Source organism: Anastrepha ludens, chromosome 6, assembly GCF_028408465.1.
Source record: "Anastrepha ludens isolate Willacy chromosome 6, idAnaLude1.1, whole genome shotgun sequence".
Taxonomy (NCBI): domain Eukaryota; kingdom Metazoa; phylum Arthropoda; class Insecta; order Diptera; family Tephritidae; genus Anastrepha; species Anastrepha ludens.
Window position 1 is genome coordinate 47,279,963 of NC_071502.1, and position 17,485 is coordinate 47,297,447.

General features: G+C 35.4%; 2 protein-coding genes across 2 annotated transcripts; both read right to left on the reverse strand.

Annotated features, from left to right (window-relative positions):
- Positions 1-3,531: 3,531 nt before the first annotated feature.
- LOC128867043 (uncharacterized) lies at positions 3,532-4,211 on the reverse strand. Its single transcript, XM_054108134.1, has 4 exons — positions 4,206-4,211; positions 4,032-4,133; positions 3,767-3,940; positions 3,532-3,687 (listed from the first exon to the last, which is right to left on the reverse strand). Exons 1-4 carry the CDS (start codon positions 4,209-4,211, stop codon positions 3,532-3,534), a joined length of 438 nt encoding a protein of 145 aa, XP_053964109.1.
- An 8,703-nt stretch (positions 4,212-12,914) lies between these two features.
- On the reverse strand, positions 12,915-14,998 carry LOC128867044 (uncharacterized). Its single transcript, XM_054108135.1, has 4 exons — positions 14,978-14,998; positions 13,404-13,556; positions 13,142-13,315; positions 12,915-13,070 (listed from the first exon to the last, which is right to left on the reverse strand). Exons 1-4 carry the CDS (start codon positions 14,996-14,998, stop codon positions 12,915-12,917), a joined length of 504 nt encoding a protein of 167 aa, XP_053964110.1.
- Between the last annotated feature and the right edge of the window lie 2,487 nt (positions 14,999-17,485).

Sequence of the window (17,485 nt, forward strand, 5' to 3'; positions counted from 1 at the left end):
AAATAAGTAAGACTGAAATACTTAAAAGAGGTCGTCCATCGCTCGATTTTGCAGAAAAATCTACTAGATCGAAAAGACGAGAAGTGTCTAAAATCAGTGAAGAACATGATAATGATCGTCAGAAACTATTAATGGCTACTAGTCATGCGGCACGAGTTTCAGGGGAAGCAGATTTGCGATCGGTACTTAACGAACTTTCAAAAAGCGAGGAACAGGCTAAGAAAATTAGAAAAATAATGACAACACCTTTTCCTACAATAGAAAAGAAAAGCCCAGAAGTGGCTTTAGCCTTTATTTTCGATAATTCTATGTCTAAACAAGTCTATCAGAATATGCGATTAGCGACCAAATCTAGTGGAGCAGACATTTGGCCTGCATATAATGCGATTAGAGAAGCCAAAGAAAAGTTAAGACCGTCGAAAGAGTAAATTAAAATTTCTGAAACGTTAGCTGAAGTATCACTTCAAGAACTTTTAAACAGCACGGTGAATAGAATAATAGAACTACAAAGAGAAGTTTTACACTGTCTTATTCAAAAAAATAAAATTACTGAGCTCAAAACTGTTCTGATGTGTTCTTGGGGATTTGATGGGAGTAGTGGGCATTCGCCTTAAAAACAAGGTTATGATAGTGTCAATGAGAAACAGACTCCTACAGATGAAAATCTGTTCGTTACTACACTTATCCCCTTATCGAGTAACAAGTTTCAAATTAATCAGATAAAATTTAAAAAAAAGGTCCGCATAAGGGATTCGACATTTTTAATTTCTAAAATCTGGCAGCAGATTCGTAATCAGCGCCCCCAAAAACCCCTAAATACTAAGTTTGGTAAAAAATAATTAATTTTAGAAAATTTATGTCCGCCATATTGGATCCGCCATTTTGAATTGTTGAAATCTGACTTCATATTCGTAATCAGAGACCCCAAAACCTGTACATAGCGGTATTAAAAGTTATAAATTGTTGGTGTTTTGGGAATTATGAATTTTGGCCACTTATAAGGGTCTCCTGGCCCATAGTGGAGTGTAGTAACTTAACTTGACTGGCCCAGTTAGAAAGTCCTACGCAAACTTAACTAGCGCATCATCCTCAATCATTTGCGTAGGACGAACTGAGTTTTGCTTCTCCATACATGGCCGATATTTATGTAGCATCAGAGTTACCAACTGAATATTTATCGCATCTTCGTCAATTTTACGACTATGCGGAAAAATACTTCCTACACACAAATGCCACAAAGTCTGTGTTCTGCAAAGTTGATATCATGTTTTTGGGCCATCCGGTTTCGGATTTCAGGGTTTCACCACCCTTGAGACCCCGGTAGTGGACATAAACCTTTCTTAGCCATGATAAATAGATTATAGACGATTTATTCCACGCGTCATCGAGGCGCGACGGCTCACAATTCAAGGAGACGGATACGACCACAGCAGCATTTGAAAAATTAAATACCCAGCTTTCATTGTGATACTTCAAAAATTCCTGTATACTTAAAAATTTCATGAAAGCGACCTTCTTTTCGTATCACGAGTATCCAAAATAATCAACTCTTGATTGAAATATATATCTATTTTAGGAGGTTGTATTCCCCTTGCCTAGGACGGGAGTACATTTAGAACAAGTGATCTATTGGGATATCATAGCATAACTTTGCGCCTTCATGATATCGCACAATAGCGTTAAATCGCAGCTCCAAGGTGTCTAACTGACATCACCGAGACAGCTTTTAACACTTTTATTGAACTTGGGACGCAAAGTATCAATTGTGTGATAGGCTGTGGGGTTTTACGAGCCATTCTGCTGAAACCTTGATCGTTCAGTTCCAAACGAAACAGCGTCTTGAAAAAACAAAATTGGCCAATGATGCCATCGCTCCAGAATCCATCACAAACTGTTACTCTCTCTGAGGACGCATTGCCTCTTCAACGATCGTGTGCGGGTTTTCCTCACTTCTTTTCAAAAAATACACTATTTGAGCTACATATCATTGTCTCTGGAAGTAAATTTTCAATATTTCCCAATTTTATTAAGTGCAAAACTATTTATTTCATTCCGTGGATATAGCATATGAAACTGGCTTTCTGTTAAACCTGTCGGTTCGACCACTCACAGCTGTCGCTATTAAAATAACATGATTAAATGACACCCTGTGGTCGTCCATACTTTCGACTTTTTGGCAGTGTGCAGCAGCGGCAAAAATCATTACTCCAGTTCGCCACGTATCGAAAAAGTATACGCTCCAAGTAAGTTGTCTTTTCTTGCCCATTTGAGGCGTTTTTGACGAAATTACGTCGCTCGAAAAAAATCAAACATGGATATTATCGTTCGGTTCACAGTTACCTGATGTATTTCCATTTTAATTACTATGTATGTGTGTAAGCGGCTAGCTTATCTAGATTTTTTTTGTACTCGTTTTCTGTCCTCGATGAACAATTTTTTTTAGCAATCGAGTGATATTATATTATTGCTTTTCGAATACCAGAGACGATGAAGTGACTCATTGCAAGTTACAGATTGCATTACTGATTATTTACTTGCTTGGTGATCACTGATTCTTGATGCAAGCTCGACATGAAGGTCGCCGAAGTAGGCTGATAGTTGGATGCTCAAGTGTAGCTGTAAAATTCCGGTTAGTCTAGTAGCAAATCAGCTTCCCATTCACTATTTGGGGTTATTCGTATAAAGAAAACATATTCGAAAGAAAGAGACGGCATTCAATATTCTGGATACTTGAAACTTGGGGAGCTGCGTTCGAGAATTTTGAATTGGCCTAATATTGAGGCTCCAAAGGCTGATTGTTTTACAGCTTGCCTTGACTTCTCCATATAGTTCAACTAGCAGAAGGTAAATTAATATTTCGGTCACTTTTGAGGATATAAAAAATAAATAAATAAACAATTGGCACCCACAATTGTGTTAAGTTTTTAGCCGAGCTTGTCCTCCCATGAAGAGCTTTGTCATAGCAGAAATACACCCGGAGGTTTGCCATTGCCTGCCGAGGGACGACCGCTATTAGAAAAAACTTTTATCAATTATTGCATGGACGGAGATTCGAACCTACGCTCTCCGGAATGATATGGGAGGAACTACTGTTTCATAAACCAAGAGAGCTACATATATACTTACAATTTTTAGCTATCGCAGACTACTTTCGAAGTACAAGGCAACTAAATTAGAATGATATAGCCTATCACACATCGAAGAGTGTTTTAGGGACTTGAATCAATTTTCCCAAATATATTTTACATGAACCCCAAACAAAGTGTTTTCCAACGTTTTTAGTGTTGGTTCATATCCGAAGTATCCTCTTAACAGCCTGCGCAGTATAAATCGCAATAGATAATAATCCATTTTTAAGCCGAAATAAAATTTAGTTAAAAGTCACAATTTTTGAATTGGAATTTTTGAATAATACACTTTTACCGTAAACATTAACAGTATTTCTCAAAATCAAAGCACGGAAATATTCAAAATAAAAATATTAGTTAGGGTTCCCAAAATCATTTCGAAAAATAAATTAAAATTTTTCTTTTATCTGTCAAACGTTTGGTAGCGTATGTTCACCACAGCTCTCAATATATTATAGGTGTACCATTTTGTATTAAAAGTGAATTTACCATTGCCAAATGGGACCACTTTAGCCATCGCTTTGCCATTAAATGGGTAATGATCAAGGGTTAAATCGTGCTAAACAATTTAAAAAAAAATTAGAAATTAATTAAATAAAAGAAAAAAATTATAAAATACTCAAACTATGCCAACTCACATCATATGGACAACTGTGATTTATATTACTGTACTGCTCGATCCCCAAAATACGATAGACAAATTTGGCGAAGAAATTCCGACGTTTGGAACGAAGAAATTCACACCAATCGATTTTATATTCCACCAAAGGCTTGCGATCCTCATAGCCGCTCTTCACAATAGTGCCTACAAACTTTAGTTGTAGAGAATTTTAGTTGGTATGGTTAGCAGGTATTAGACTTTTTTTTCGTTTTTGTTAGAAACACAATAATCGTCAAACTCACCGATGCATTATTTACTGGCCCTGAATGCATTGCAATCGCGATGGTCACTTCATAAATGTCTGGACCCGCATGCTCCACTTTGCATTGTGTGTAATTTAAATACTGCGGTTGTGCAGTCTCGCAAGTAATTCCAAGCAATTTGACAATTCTTTCCTAAAAAAATAATACATTTACCTCCATTTCCCTATTCAATAATAATAAAATACTCTAGCTTTGATCTAACTAATTAGCTAACGTACATTTTGCACAGCTTTCAATTGCAATATAGCAAAGTAGACGAAAATTATTTTAAAATTTCTAAATAACTTCAACATTTCTGAGTAAACAAGCAATGAGCTTTTGAACACCAAATGTCTAAGTTCTATGTTTTAATAGGAAAAATGTTTATTAAATAATTATTTGGGTTAATAAGACTACGCTTAGCTGCAAATGAGTTTTTAATAATTTGTGAGTAAATATAATCTCAATTTCCTAAATTATATACCATATTTTACCAACTTTGCTTAATTGTTTTACTTGATCATTAACAGGTACACACATACATTAATACGTGCATACCTACTTACGTGAAAGCAAATTATTTATTTGAATATTTTCTTCAAACAAATTTTCCATGTTGAGGCCTCATGACGTTCATTGATGAGAGTGAATCTGGAGAATGGTCCTGTAGTTTCCGTCGAACCACAACTTCCTAACCAATTGTTTGCGCCTTTCTATGGCAGATATGTAGGGTTACCTAATAAGAGGTGTTATTTTGATATTCAAAGAAAAATGCTATTTCTTAATATAAATGATCGGATGTTTATTTCTTTATAAAGAGGAAGGTATGCCATCATATGGATAATAACATCAAGCAAATGACCGCCACGACCACGCTTGCGGGAAAATATCCTTTTTTATGAAATTTTCAATAACCGAATTGCAAAGTGGCTGCCCTATGTACTCGATAGTCTCATGAATTCCATTTTTGAGGTCTTGAATCGACCCTGGGCTGTTGGCGTAGACCTTCCCTTTCACGTGGCCCCAAAAGAAAAGAGTCACAAGGTGTTAAATCACAAGATCTCGGTGGCCAATTGTAATCACCTCTTCGAGAGATAACACGATCCGGAAACTTTTCACGTAAAAGATCAATGGTTTCGTTGCTTGTGTGGCCCGCAGCGCCGTTTTGTTGAAAATAAGCGTTGTCCAGATCAATACCATCCAATTCCGGACATAAAAAATCGTTAATCATCTCCCGATAGCGATAGATAAAACCTGTTATTGGAAAACCCTTTATAGTGGAGCGCCCGGGGGTTTTGACCTCGGATCTCATAGGGACTCAATGAATTGCCATGTAACCAACAGGATTTTCTTTTGTATGCTCTAAATTGTAACTTCTACCAATTTTATGTCGTGCAATTAATTTTTTCATTGTTCAAACAAAAAAATATGAAAAACTAAAATATTGGAGCATAATATTTAGTTGGAAATAATTTGTTTTTAGTTCAAACATCTTCCTAACGTTCCATTTTATTTGAAGGCTCGAAGAGACCTTAAGCAGGTAGTCCAACTTGAAGAGGGGAACGGCAGCTGCGGCGTGCTATGAATTTGTTCTGGCTAGTTCAATTATAAGTGACACGTGTTGAGTGAATGTTTTTAATACGTAATAGGGAAGGCTGCACAAATTTATCTGCAGGATAAGAAGGAATTACAGTATAAAATGGATCCAGCAGAGTTCGAAAAATATACAACAGGTTATTTCACATCTAGGCGATCAGATTTTTTTTTTTCTGGTATTGCAAGTGATCAGACTATTGAGCAGACTTTAATGAAAGGAATGAGCGTCGAAGGGGGTCCTTTTAACCGAGGTGCCACTGAAAGTGTAGTTTATAAATGGATCAGAGGAGTTATTTATAGTAAAGATATTATTGAAAGCATAGACAATTTTTGTGACATATCTTTCAATAAAAGTCATCAACACAGTGATTCTACAGATGCTAGAATAGAAAGGGATGGTATCGATGTAAAAAGATTGGTAGACTTTTTCAAAGAACACAGTCCTTTTCCTGATACAGATGCAATTATGTCAATTGCCACTGGAATTACCGGTGATAAAAGTATAAATTGTTACAATGCTTTTGAAGAAGGCTTAAAAGTTATGAAGAAAATCAAAGGGAGAAATGTACGCGAATTGAAGTTATTAAGGAAAGATAAAATAAATTCTCTATTGGCTAAAAATAATAAAATAAAAATGCATGACAATGTTATTCCCGTTGATCCATTGTTGCTGTTTCAACGTATTTGTGTGTTGAAAAAAACAGATGATGAACTAAAAACTTATATGAATTATAAACTGGCACCATATCCACTTGCTCTGTTTGAAGATGGCCAACTGCGAAAGACAAAAAAATCAACTTTCTACGAATTATTCCCAGAAATTCAGATTAATTTGAAAAGCTTAGAAAATGTTCATTATGTTATTGATGGAGGCATGTTGTTATATTACATTACGTAAGATATTTGAGGAATAATTATAATAACGCATACGTGGTATTTGATGGATATAAGAAGGACGGTATTAAATCTGCTGAAAGAAATCGTCGCGCACTAAAAAATATAAGTACAGATATTGAATTCGATGAAAATATGCCATTAAAAATCGCTCAAGATAAATTTCTAACGAATAAAAAAAATAAATCTCGCCTAATCGAAATGTTAAGAATAAAATTAGCTGATAACAATATTTTTACATGCCAAGCGGAAAGCGATGCAGATAAATTAATTGTTGATACAGCAATTAGTTTAGAATCTCAAAATATTGTTGTAATTTCTGAAGACATTGACGTCTTGGTTGTGTTAACGGCATTGGCGCCTACTGATCGTGAAATATATTTTTTAAAACCATCCCGAGGCAAAGTTAACCAACAAATATTTTCATCGAAAAGTTTAGAAAAATCTCTACCAGCATGTAAAGAACATGTTCTATTTTTACATGCTTTCACGGGCTGTGATACTACTTCTGCGTTTTACAATAAAGGAAAAATTAAGTTTATCAAAAATTTTGAGAAGCGGAATGATCTACATGACTCAGCAGCAGTATTTAAAAATGTACATAAAGATGCAAATAATACATATATTTCAAGCTGGTATTACATGTATTTTGGAACTGTATGGTGCTTCGGCAAAAATGACAGATTTGAATACATTCAAGTTCAATTCCTTCATCAAAGCAACTGCCAAAGACACAAGTGTTCTTTTATCTTCGTTACCTCCCACATCTGATGCAGCATATGAACACTTAAAACGGGTTTACCTACAAATCCAGATGTGATTAGGGAATGATTTAATCATCGAAAATTAGGGATGGAACTATTCCAATAATACCTATCATCCAATATTTACGAATCAATTACCTGCTCCGTAAAATTTATTAAAAATGTTATTTTGCAATTGCAAAAAAGTATGTGGAGCTGCGTGCGGATGCCGAAAAAGTGGATTATACTACAGTGTAGCATGCCTGAAGTGCAACGACGACAGCTGTCTAAATGTAGCACCTATGATTAACATCAGGGAAATTGAAGATGATATTTGAAACAATGTAAATTTTTCAATAGACAAATTTTTTTGTTAATTAATTTTTTTCTTTTAAATAGTCATAATTTTTTTGTTTTTAATAATTAATTCGACTTTACTTTTATGCTAATATATAATAACAGAAAACAATTTTTTATTTATTTTTGTATGCTATTTATTTAAATAAGCAAATAGTTTACATAATATTTCTTTTTTAACATTTAATTATCCATAATCTATTTATTTTTTCAGTTGCTTCCACCTCTGTTACAAAAAAAATAAATTCTACAACGATATTTGCATTATAGCGCATAAGTTATTGCAATCATAAATTTTTGCTATTTAAAAATCAAATGCACAACTTTTAAATAGGTAGAGATTATTATTTATGTTATTCACAACACGTTTTCGCAAAGCTAATTTAATTTCATCCAGTCCCTAAGACATCCTAGGTTTTAATGTTTTTAACGCTCCAGACACTCCACTATTAGTACGCGGCGCATTTGGTGTACTGCGAGGAGGTCAGCTCTATACACTGCGTTAATTAGATATAGAAATTAAACTTATTGACAAGTTTTGACTATTTATTTATTTCCTATTTGGTGGTAATAACTTTTTAATGAACACATAGATTATTCTTACACAAAACCCATACAAAACTGAATTTTAAACTTTGTGCAAATTTAACAAAATAAATTTTGAAAAAAATTTCTAACTTTTTAATCAAAATTTTTTGGAAAAATATTTGAAGTATACAGTTTTGTAGCCCAATGAATTTTGGAGTAATGAAGTGTATGTTTCTAATGATTTTATATATTTTCTCCATGTAACGAAGGCTCAAAATTTTATTTATTTATTTATAATAATTCTGAAACAACGATTCAATTATAATATTATTACACTAAAACAGGAGCACGGTTGCCAGGGCTGCGGTATTAAAAACATTTTTTTTTTTTGAGATTTGGGCGTATAAAACTATCTATAAATTGTGATAAAAACATATATATAAGTTTTCATTGGAATATATGAATCTTATTTGATCTGTTCGCGTTAACTCCTTCCCTATGTAGTATCCATATGAATACACTTTGTGAGCGGCTGACAGTCTCCTCGCCAAAAAAAGCCTAGTTTTCAACTGATCTTTTAAGGTCTAAAGAAACAACTACTGTAAAAATATTTCAGGTTTTTTTTAACTGAGAAAAATATATTATATTTTTTTTTTAAATTTTGGTGAAAAAGAAGTTTTGTTATATAAATGTTACTTGTACTAGGTTGTTCAATAAGTTTTGCAGTTCGATAAGAAAACCACAATTTTATGGTTTGAAATGCATTTTATTATTTAGTATAGTCTTCTTGAACCAACTCTGAATCTGAACTCCACCCTGAACTCCACCCTGAACTCCAACGAGATTCCAATTTATGAATTCCATCCCTTAAGTAAGAATTTGGAAGGACTGCAAAATATACTTCCACAGCTGTTACAACCTCATCATTTGATGAAAAACGTTTTCCACGTATGCATTTTTTAGGTCTGAAAGCAGATGGATGTCACAAATCAGGTGAATGCGGTGAGTGCAACAACAATTAATAATTTTTTCCATTGTCAAAATGCTCTTGTGACACGCTGCATTCTCCTGATGAAAATTAATTTTTTCTTTTGCAAACTGGGTCTTTTTTCACCAACTTTCCCCTTCAGCTGGTCTAAGAGGTTACAATAATCTTCCGAATTTATTGTTTTATTAGTTTGCAAGTAAATCGCAAGCAAAATTCCTTTTGCATACCAAACAACTGATGCTAACACCAACTTGGCCGATTTCGGGACACAAACTCATTTAAGAGCCGAAGAACGAGATTCACACCACTCTTTGATTTAATTTAGAATCATGGTGCTAAAACCATGTCTCATTCATAGTGATGAATCGATGCACAAAATCCACTTTGACTTTTCGAGAAGGCTTTAAATGTTGCTGAGGAAGTCGCATTCGAATGTGTTTTTGTTCCATTGTTAGCGAATGCGGCACCCATTGCGCACACAACTTTCTGAAATCCAATCCATTCAGTCAAAATATTCATTATACTACCCAATTAGATGCCAAAGACTTCTACTCCACGATTTTTCAATACGATATCTTGTATTTTTTGAACGATTTCTGGTGTTGTTGCAGTTTTTCGGCGCCCTTGGCGTGGGTCGTCTTCAAGGCTTGTACGACTACATTTAAATTCAGCAGTCCATTTTTCAACTGTACTAATTGATGAGACGCCAGGATAATAAATGGCTTATAAACAAAGAATGAATTGAAATAGAAAAAATGTAACCTAGTAGCAACGCCCTCTCTTATCGAACCGCTAAACTTATTGAACAACCTAATAGTATATGTGACCATATAATTATTTTTTAAATATATCAAACACGATGATGAGGGTACTGGGGAAATTGATATAGTAGAGTGCCATTCAGTTGATAGAGCAGTTCAAGAAAGTGCTGCTTGGTGAATTTCACAAGTGGCATTGAAAAAAGCTGACCAAGCTTGTGGAAAAAAAGCTTCTTGGACGATTCCAGAGGCTTCTTTTCGGCAACGTACCCAAAGAAATTTATCAAATTACCTATAGAGTATTTCTTGGAATGCTTTAACCAAACATAGTAGCAATGTAGATTGGGAACAGTAGACAAATTGCATTTTATCTTTTCCTTGTACAGAATTTCCATACGGCCTAAAAAGTGTACTCTGACCACCTTATTGATTTAGCAGTATCCAATTCATGGTTAGAATATAGAATGTGTCACGAAAACAATGGATACAAAAATAAATATATGGACTTGCTGAGCTTTCGTAATGATATTGCGAATAGACGAATAGCTTAGTCAAGTCAACAGGCATGTTCTCGTAAACGGCAACGCCCAACATCATGTTTAACACTTATCCTGTATAAGTGGGTCAAAATTGCCCAAACGACTTTAAAAGTTGCATATCTATTTTTATGCTTCATATAATCTGGTGAAACTTCTCGACTTTTATTATTTAATAAAATTAAACTTGAAAAAAGTTTTCGTTTAAATGTGTCATCTACAGGATAGGCTGGGCAGAAATAGTTACATATATTGTATAAGTGGGTCAAAATTGCCCAATAGTAAAAGCAGTATGTGTACTCATATGTTTGTAAGTACATATGCCCGTGCACATTACGGACAATATCAATGAACCTCGCGGATGACTGACATGTATGTATGTATGTATGTACATGTGTATGAATATGAATAGAGAAGAAATTGAAGCCCTTCTAGCGAACTCCGATTTGGATGATGAAGCACCAAACGATACCGAAAGTGATGATGAAGAAGACCAGATATCAGAAGTGGAATCCCTTTACGATCCCAAAATTATCAGATGAAACAGACGAAGAGGACAGTTCTGTCCTTCAGCATAATGTTTCAGGAGCTTTTCCGTCTAAGGATGGAAAATATATGTGGTATAACCAATCAGTTGCAAGCGGAGCTGGCAGGCGGGCTGCAGAAAATGTTATTACCACCGCACCCGGTACTACACGGTATGCCATTGCTCGGACCGATGGTATAAAATCTTCATTTATGTTATTTATGCCGCCCGATGTGGTGAAAATAGTCATTGAGAGGACTAATATAGAAGATAAGTCACTTGCAATTGAAAGGCAGAATTATATAAGTAGAAGTATGTACCTGCATGTAAAGTAATACCTGGGGATTTGTTTCAGGTCAATCAGTGTTTGAAAATAATTGGGTCGAAATAGATAGTATTAGTTTGGAAGCATATTTTGGACTTTTGCTCCTAGCAGGTGTATTTCGATCACATGGAGAAGCACTCGAAAGTTTGTGGGATGATTCTAAGGGCCATCCGATTTTCAGATCAACAATGACTTTACGCAGATTTCAGAATATCTCCAGAGTCCTGAGGTTCGACAAGAAATCTGACCGGAATGAGAGGCGAGCGCGAGATAAACTGGCACCAATCAGGGATGTTTGGAATCGCTGGGAATGTAACATACAAAAGATGTATAATCCTGGAGAATTCACCACAGTCGATGAACAATTGGTTACATTTTCCACTGAAAAGCCAGAAATCATACAATAGATTTTTACAACAAAACTAAATCCGGGGTCGATATATTAGACCACGTTATTAGGACATACACCTGCAAGCGAAGGACAAATCGATGGCCACAGTCCTTGTTTTACAATATGTTGGATATAAGTGCATACAATGCTTTTGTAATTTTTAGGGAAATAAACACTAAATGGAACAAAAATAAAAAAATTAAGCGTCGTTTGTTCCTAGAAGAGCTCGGAAATGAACTTATTTTACAGGAAATAATAAATAGGAAACAGGAATAAAAAATAATAAACACTCAAAAAACAGCAGAAACTACTGAAGAGACTCCGAAACCTACAAATCTAAAACGTGGTCGTTGCTTTATTTGTCCAAGTCGATCAAATAGTACGAAATATAGCAGTAAATGCGGAAGATGCGAAAACTTTATTTGTAAGACTCATTCTGAAACATCTATCTTATGTACTAGTTGCTTAAAATCGCCATAAGAACACCTTTTTGTACTTACTTAACTGAATTTTTCAATTTTTTAAATAAAAAATGTTGAATTCTATAATTTATTAAATAAAAAAATACTTTAAACCTTGAAATAAAATCAAAATCTTTTCATTCGTCCATTGGGCAAAATTGACCCACTTATGTCACGTACGTTAATTTTTTTGAATACAGGATAAGTGTTAAATGAAAATATCCCAATCTGTCCAACGACGTCCGGGAAAAGACATAAAGCTACACCATCGACAAATACTCAGTATTCGAAACATTTTTAGTATTGTCGTAGGACTTGAGTGTTTTATGTGGCGGGTTCTAATTCCGTTGCTGGGAAGATTTTGTATTTTTACTATTATATAGCGAGCTGCTCATTCCAAAATAGACAACGCTTGCATGTGCACCTAGTGGAGTGCGATTTTGCATATCCTTTCAATCCTTCAAATCGAAGATGTCGGAGTGGCTTCATCATTATCCGCCTTCTGAGACTAGATCGCTTTCAAATGGTTGTTTTATCGGTACCCAAATGATACTTGAGCCATCTCAGTCAGAAGTTGTGGACACCTCAAGCCGTTGGCAAAATAATCGTTTCTGGCTACTCACAGTTGAATGGTAGTCACAAACTTTCTCAATTCACTTGAACTTTTCCACACATATTTATCTACTTCTTTATTTGTATGAACATTTTTCTACATACTCAAGAATACTATTTATAATTGTTTAAATAATTTATTAAACCACCCGTAAATTTTATTTTCATTTATCTATCAATTGCTTGGAAACGTATATCAACCACAGCTCTCAATATATTATAAAGATACCATTTTGTGGAGAAGGTGAATATACCACTGCCAAATGGCGTCATTCTACCCACCCTTCTGCCATTGAATGGGTAATGATCTACAAGCAAATCGCGCTAAATAGTTGGAGGAAATTTATTAATTTAAAAACAACTCAATCGAGAGTACTTAAACTACGCCCACTCACATCATATGGACAGCTGTGATTCATATTGCTGTATCGTTCGAGTCCCATAATATCATATGCCAATTTGGCACTAAAACTCCGACGCTTGTTACGAAAAAAGGCACAACAATCGATTTTGTATTCCAGCATAGGTTGTCGACTCTCATAGCCACTCTTCACAATGCTGCCTATAAGCTTCAATGTAGAGAATTTTATTTAATAGTTTTTTGATAAGTAATTCTGTCTTCATTTTTGATCAATTATTATTGACTGATAATCTCACCGTTACATTATTTATTGGCCCTTGGTGCAATGTAATCGCTACGGTCACTTCATAAACGTCTCCCCTCTTATGCTCCAGTTTACATTGGGTGAAGCTTAAATACTGCGATTCCTTAGAATTGCAGGTAATTTGAAGAAGTTTGACAATTCTTTCCTTTAATAGAAAATATTAAAAATTTATGTTTTTTTTTAACTATTCAATACAATAAAATACACTAACTTAGAAAACTAACATTTTCAACAACTCTCAATTGCAATGCAGCAAAGTAAATGCAAATTATTGTAAAATTTCTGTATAGTTTAAACATTTTAGAGTAAATTTCAATAAACAAATTTGTGTGAAATTTTGAATACTCAGGGTTGAACTTCTGACTACCAAATGCCTAAGTTTTATTCGTTAAGAGATTATTTGGGTTAGTAAGCCCGCGCGTTACTACAAATGAGATTTTAATAATTTGTGATTATAAGTAATTTCTATATTCAAAATTATGTAGTATAATTTAGCAAGTTCGTCAGTAGTTTTGTTTGGTCATTATTGCAATGAATGTACGCATAATTGACGCTTACACCCTTTTTGGGTGTTTGGCCGAGCTCCTCCTCCTAATTGTGGTGTGCGTCTTGATGCGACAAATTAAGGGACCTACAGTTTCAAGCCGACTCCGAACGGCGGATATTTTTTATGAGGAGCTTTTTTCATGGCAGAACTACAATCGAAGGTTTGCCACTGCCTGCCGAGGGGCGACGCTATTAGAAAAATGTTTTTTCTTAATTTTGGTGTTTCACCGAGATTCGAACCTACCTTCTCCCTGTGAATTCCGAATGGTAGTCACGCATCAACTCATTGGGCTACGACGGCCGAATTATAAAGTAGATATGTATAAAAGATATATATTTAAAATTTGTTTACATGAAAGTATGCACAAAATTACGAGTCGCAATTACTCAATAACCCGTGTAACATGTAACAAGACTACATTTTGCGAACATGACACACGAGTTGCTTTAAATCATAGACTGGCCTTCCAGCAAGATGGGTTTTCATAGTTCTCCACACATTTTCAATGGGGTTGGCGTAGGAGGCCTGGGCAGGCCAGTCCAATACTGTGCCGCCATTTACTTGTTTTGTTGTTTCTCAATGTGTTTTTCAGAGAGCAGTGGTTTTGATGATGTGGGACGGTAGGATATGTTCGCCTCCTTCAGTCGACGTTCAATGGAGTTGATACTCACATCTATTTCCTTTTTAGAAAGAACTGATTGTGCTTGGCATAGTCACAAAGAAGAATTCCGCTTAAAAAGTTGGACGATCACTTTATCATGCTTTTTTATCGTCACTTGTTTCAAGCCACACTCGTAAAAGTCATCAACAGTTTTGTACACCTTACTATATACCGCTGATTCCACATCATAACAAAGTTTTTTGATTTTTTAATCACTTTTGCAGCCGCGGCGTAAGATAATTTCGGCCCTTTCGAATGCGCAAAATACCGCATAAAAATGTCGCCTCAAAACGCTTCGCGTACTTCCCACTCATTTTTGTTTCATTGCGTTTAAGGGAAAGTTTCGAACGGCACTAACCTGAGTTAGCAGTAACGTCATAGCCTTTGAGTGGGACAATTACGCAGCAAAAAGCTGAACAAAATATATCTTGAAGTTACATGAAAAAAATCGGTTATTTTCTTCTGACACAGACTGTCCAATTCTTGGGGTGCTTAGTAATTTGCTTTGCCGTCGAGGCAATTTTTATCAATTTTTGACCATTAAACACTAATCGCACTTCTAAGGCCTTTAGCGCTATCGAATTCAACGCCAATCAATTGAAAAAGTATTGCCCATATGTTTTCGATTGGGTTAAGGTCGGGGCCTACAGGTCTAGTTGGTACTTTTTTCGCTGCCAAAAACTCTTTTGTTGCTTTTGAAGCATGAACGGCGGCTGCATTGTCACGCAGGAAAATCTACTTCTCATCGAAATTATCACGAAAAACAGTAATAAGTAAGACGCAGAAGTTCTATGTACTCGACATTTTTCATTTGTGTGGAAATGAAACACTTTTGTCACCAATGGCTGACAAAACCATGACAGAACCCTCTCCGAAATCACAAGCTATTCTCCCTCTTTGTTTTTCCGTTTCTCATTTCAATACATTTAGATAAATTTCTTCTTCGGATAAATTACTCTTTCCCAATTATCTTCACAAAATTTGTATTTTTCAGCAAACGTTTAATCTGGCCTGCTTGTGTCGTGTGGTTAACTTAGATTTAGGTACTCGTTTTACATACATACCTATTATAGACTAGAATTCGCTTGAAAAATTTGTTGCAAGCGACGAGTAGTAATGTCCAAATTAAGGATTTGTTTAATTTCAGCAGGGCTATTTGATTCATTTATAGCTAAACGTGGGACCGCGCTGGGTTGGTGCGTGACTATCAATCTCGGTGCATGAACACTTTCCTATAGCTTTAAAAAAAAGCCACGTAAAATTCAGAAAAATATAAAAATTGAAATTAAATTTTTATTTAAATCAATAGTGCAGTCCATGTAATTTAATGTTTGAAGATTATTTCTTGCATATGTTGACCGCGACTGCGATTCAAATGGTCCATCCGCTTAGTCCAATTTTCGCATACTCTTTCCAATGTTTCGGCCGGTATCTCACATATAAATGCTTTAATGTTGACTTCCAATGCATTAATTGAAGCAGGCGTGTCTGAATAGACATGAGCTTTAACATAGCCCCACAAAAAATAATCTAAAGGTGTTATATCGCACGATCTGGGTGGCCAATTGACAGGTCCCGAACGTGAACTCGCCTCTCAACAATTCCATTGTTACGCGTGCTGTGTGGCATGGGGCACTGTCTTGCTGAAACCACATGTCATGCAAGTCAAGCTCTTGCATTTTGGGCAAAAAAAAGTTGGATATCATTTCACGGTAGCGCTCACCATTCACAGTTACGTTACGATTCGCAGCATCTTTGAAGAAGTACGGTCCAATGATACCTCCAGCCCATAAACGGCACCAAACTGTGGCCTTTTCTGGATACATTGGTAGCTCTTGCAATTCTTCTGGCTGACCTTCACTCCAAAATCGACAATTCTGCTTATTTACGTACCCATTGATCCAAAAATGAGCTTCGTAGCTGAACACAATTATACGATAAAAAAGTGGATCTTTGGCCAACTTTCCATGAGCCCATTCAAGAAAAATTCTGCGTTGCTGTACGTCGTTCGGCTTCAATTTTTGCACCAGCTGTATTTTGAAAGGCTTCACACGTAAATCCTTTCGCAAAATTTTCCACGTTGTTGAGTAGCAGAGGCCCAATTGCTGCGAACGGCGACTTTAGGACTTGAACTATCCATTCGACTACCAGCCGACTGCAGCGTTTACCAGGCAGAAGTTCTAGCTCCAATGGCTCAATAAAGAACTCGGACATATCATACATAGCATGCAACTTCAAATTGAAAATTTTTGTAAGAGATGCAAGCTAATATTTTTATTTTTATATTTTTCTATTGGGTATTCAAATAGAACTCTGAATAGTAATAATAATTTACAAATCCATTACCTCCTTGTTATAAAAAATTTATCATGCAGCATTCGCAAAATTGGTGTCAAAAACAGAAGTCGGACATCTGGCATTATTGCTATTGTTTGGCACTTTAAAACGGGGAGTCCCACAATTAATTTGCTCTCGGTAGAACAGTGCAAAGAAGGAATCAAACGTAATAATTTAAAATAAAATTAAATCTATGTCTATACGTTGTCCGCGCATCACTACGAAACGACAACACCAAATGACGTAAAATTTTTTATACATACATTCATATTTTCACCCAATGAAGGCTATTTCATGTTTTTATGATGGAACTCACTTCCCACAGCCCCCAGACCTCGCCACCACTCTCATTCGTCACTAATAATCGAATATTTGCTTTAACTTAATCTAAAAAATCTTAGTATTTCCTATTTCCCACTATTTATAGCACACTCTGGACTTCATAATCCGCATAAGCTGTTCAACTATGACCCAAATGCAAAGTTTAAAAACGGTCTGCGATAGAAAATTAATAAAAATAATTTTGCTT

Coding starts and splice junctions, on each gene's coding strand:
- LOC128867043 (XM_054108134.1), bottom strand. Junction 3,941..4,031: donor GGCCAGTAAATAATGCATCG/GTGAGTTTGACG, acceptor CTACAACTAAAG/TTTGTAGGCACTATTGTGAA. Junction 3,688..3,766: donor ATCACAGTTGTCCATATGAT/GTGAGTTGGCAT, acceptor TAAATTGTTTAG/CACGATTTAACCCTTGATCA.
- LOC128867044 (XM_054108135.1), bottom strand. CDS start 14,998: ATGACGTTACTGCTAACTCAG. Junction 13,316..13,403: donor GGCCAATAAATAATGTAACG/GTGAGATTATCA, acceptor TCTACATTGAAG/CTTATAGGCAGCATTGTGAA. Junction 13,071..13,141: donor ATCACAGCTGTCCATATGAT/GTGAGTGGGCGT, acceptor CCAACTATTTAG/CGCGATTTGCTTGTAGATCA.